The following is a 2,856-nucleotide window of genomic DNA, read 5'->3' on the forward strand; positions in this document are numbered from 1 at the left end:
CAATCCGCCAGTAGTCCCCCTTATCCGCCAGTAATCCTCTGATTAAAAATCCGCCAGTATTGTAACCAAATCCGCCAGTATTGACATAACACTTATTAAAAAAACCAAATCGCTCAGTTCTCTCCTCTCTCACAAACAAATCGTGTTTCTCTGTTCTCTCCCCTCTCACAAACAAATCGCTCAGTTCGCCGCCGTTGAAGCTTCTCCTCAGTTCGCCGCCTCTGATTCTTTCTCTTAGTTCTCAATCTCCTTAAGCCATGGTAAGCCAACCGATTCTCTAATTTCTCATTCATTCTCCAATTTCTTATTTTAGGGTTTTGAATTGGGATTTTTTTATGGTTTTATGGTTTTAGAGTTTTACATAATTGGGCTTGTTAATCTGTTCTGCTTTTGCAATGGTACTTTATTAGTTTTGTCAGATAAAAATGTTTAATATTCAATTTTGGACAGGTATATGATGCCTATGAAATGTTTAATTTTCATACATATACTTGTGTTGTGTGTGTAGAATTTTCGATATATTGTTTAAGAATTTTATATATAAAAAGCTGATTTTTAATTTGTTGATTTTATTTATGCATTTTGATCTTGAACAGGTAAACTAAAAGGGGGCCAAAGTTTGCGTTAATTAAGGAGAAGGCGGAAGAGAAAGGTTTAAGAGACATGGCCAATCCCGTCGTTAAGGTGGAGTCTGTTCTTGATGAACAAATTGGCTCTACAAGTTCTAAAGTATTTGAAGACACAGATGTTGATATTGTGAGTTGGACGAACAAGGGTGATGTTGTAACTCTTGCCATAATAATTTGTTTCTGCATCAAGTAAAGATTGTTATTGGATAATCTACCATCACTCTTTGTTTGTTCATTCATTATCTGTGTCCTTTTTAGAGTCAATTAATTTGAGTTTCCTTGTGCTAATCGTCAATTGATGGTGGTATACCACTATATCTAGTTAGATTGTGCTTTATGGTGAAGCAAAATTCTTGGATGTTGTATGTTTGTTACAGTATGATTGTTATCACTAGTGTTTTTTTTTTATATTTTTGATATATGTATTTCTTGTATAATTGTAGGAAGAGGAAGTTGACAGATCATTGGAGGAACTTCATCCGACCTCTGATGTGGCGTCTAAAATGGACCGAAATAAGACTCAAGCAAATTGAGTCACAAGAGTTAAAGTACAGTAGAGAACTTGCAGAGTATGACAAGGTAAAGCATACGGCAGCACGTGATCATTTTACCTTAAAAGAGTCTGGTTCGAAATCCTTGCCATTTTCAAGTCACCAGTACAGAAGTAAGGCGAAAATGAGAAGACCACGAAAGAAAGTTGAGGACACAACGGACATAGCATCGTATGCAGCACATCACTATCTTTTTTCCTATCTCGGTATGAGTTTTATTGTATGGTGTGATAACTGGTTCTAGTATATCTAGTTGAGATTGCTAATGTGCTAAAATTGTACGTCATCCATTAAGCAAGGATCCAAGCGTTGATTATGATGTCAGTAGCGATGAGGAATGGGAAGGGGTGCTTTGAACCTTTGCATCTAAAAGGTTTTCTGCTGTTCGGTGATGCACAGGGGCGCAGGTCTTGTTATTTTCTGCTATGTTCATTTAGCAGCTGTGCTATGTTCATTTAGCAGCTGTGTCCCTCATCACTTTCTATTTTTTTGGTAGCCTGTTGTCCTGCTTTTGCGCTGTCGGTTTTGGTTGTGAGCAGCTCACCCTCTCTTTCTTTTTTGGGTTTAGGATCCAATTATATACGGGGCTGTCTTTGGGTTGGTATTTCGCATATATTCGGCACCTTGTAATTGTTCCCCTTCTTGTTCGGTGTGTCTTACGCCGACTAGATTTAATAATATTGGTTGTTTCAAAAAAAAAAATTCTTAGAGTTTTAGAGTTTCAATAGGTGATCCTGCTTAAGGTTTAAAGTTAAAATTTTTATTGTTAGTCTATTGGTCTATGTTAGATGATCCTGCTAGTCTATTGGTTTGTTTGGTTGATCCCATCGTCCTAATGGTGCATTTTCTCTATACAGGTAATTCTGAAAATCATAATCCATATGCAGTGTTTTAAATAAATAAATAATATATCATGATTGTAGAAGTTCTGGCATGAGTACCTCTCAAAATTAAAAGTTCTAGCTTGAGCTATTGTCAACTCAACCTGGATTTAAAGTGTTATTTGACTTATGCTTATGTTATTCATAGCCTTTTGTTCAATTATACTATCTCAATTACAGTTTGACATATTTGGATAAACATGATAAATGCTTATGTATAAATATAGTTTGTCTCTGTTTTGATGCTAATATATAAATGCTTATGGTTTTGATTTACCCCTTTTAGATATAATTAACAAAGAGATTTGTATTTTCCCCTTTTTGAATTCAACCAGGCCAATCCAAAGAGAGAAAGCACAAGAAGATTGCAGCAAAACCAGGACAAAAGCATTGCTGATACTGATGTGTGTATTGCTCAAGTGGATGCTGGATGTTTTTCGGATGGCTACACTACTTGGGGGTTGTGTGTTTAAAAACAATTTTGGTGACATTTCGAAGGCTGTGTGCAAGAAAGAAACTATTGTGACTGATCCTTGTATGGCAGAAGCGCTTGGTGTTAGGTGGTGTCTTCAATTGGCGTGTGATCAAGGTCTTCAAAAATTGGAAATCCAAACTGATGCTCTGGTGGTAGCAGATTGTATCTCAGCAAAACCAGGAACAAATTTGTTTGAATATTATGATCATTAGCTTATTATGTTAGTTTTATAGGTTGTATGAATATTATTTAGATATTTATGATTTTTTACGAAAACTATTTAAGGATTGTACAAATATTATGATATATTGATTAATTAA

General features: G+C 35.4%; 1 protein-coding gene across 2 annotated transcripts; it reads left to right on the plus strand.

Moving 5' to 3' along the window:
* LOC146904220 (uncharacterized) lies at window positions 1-2,856 on the plus strand. Of its 2 annotated transcripts, none has more exons than XM_085728148.1 (5): window positions 1-260; window positions 597-818; window positions 1,073-1,386; window positions 1,476-1,587; window positions 2,397-2,856. In XM_085728148.1, exons 2-5 carry the CDS (start codon window positions 664-666, stop codon window positions 2,746-2,748), a joined length of 933 nt encoding a protein of 310 aa, XP_085584274.1. In that variant the 5' UTR covers window positions 1-260; window positions 597-663; the 3' UTR covers window positions 2,749-2,856. The 2 variants fall into 2 exon arrangements, with proteins under 2 accessions (XP_085584274.1, XP_085584275.1); XM_085728149.1 differs by having other exon boundaries at window positions 2-260; window positions 597-756.

The sequence above is a fragment of the Medicago sativa genome, chromosome 7 (genome assembly GCF_051527215.1).
Source record: "Medicago sativa cultivar Bolivia chromosome 7, Bolivia_mono, whole genome shotgun sequence".
Lineage (NCBI taxonomy): Eukaryota > Viridiplantae > Streptophyta > Magnoliopsida > Fabales > Fabaceae > Medicago > Medicago sativa.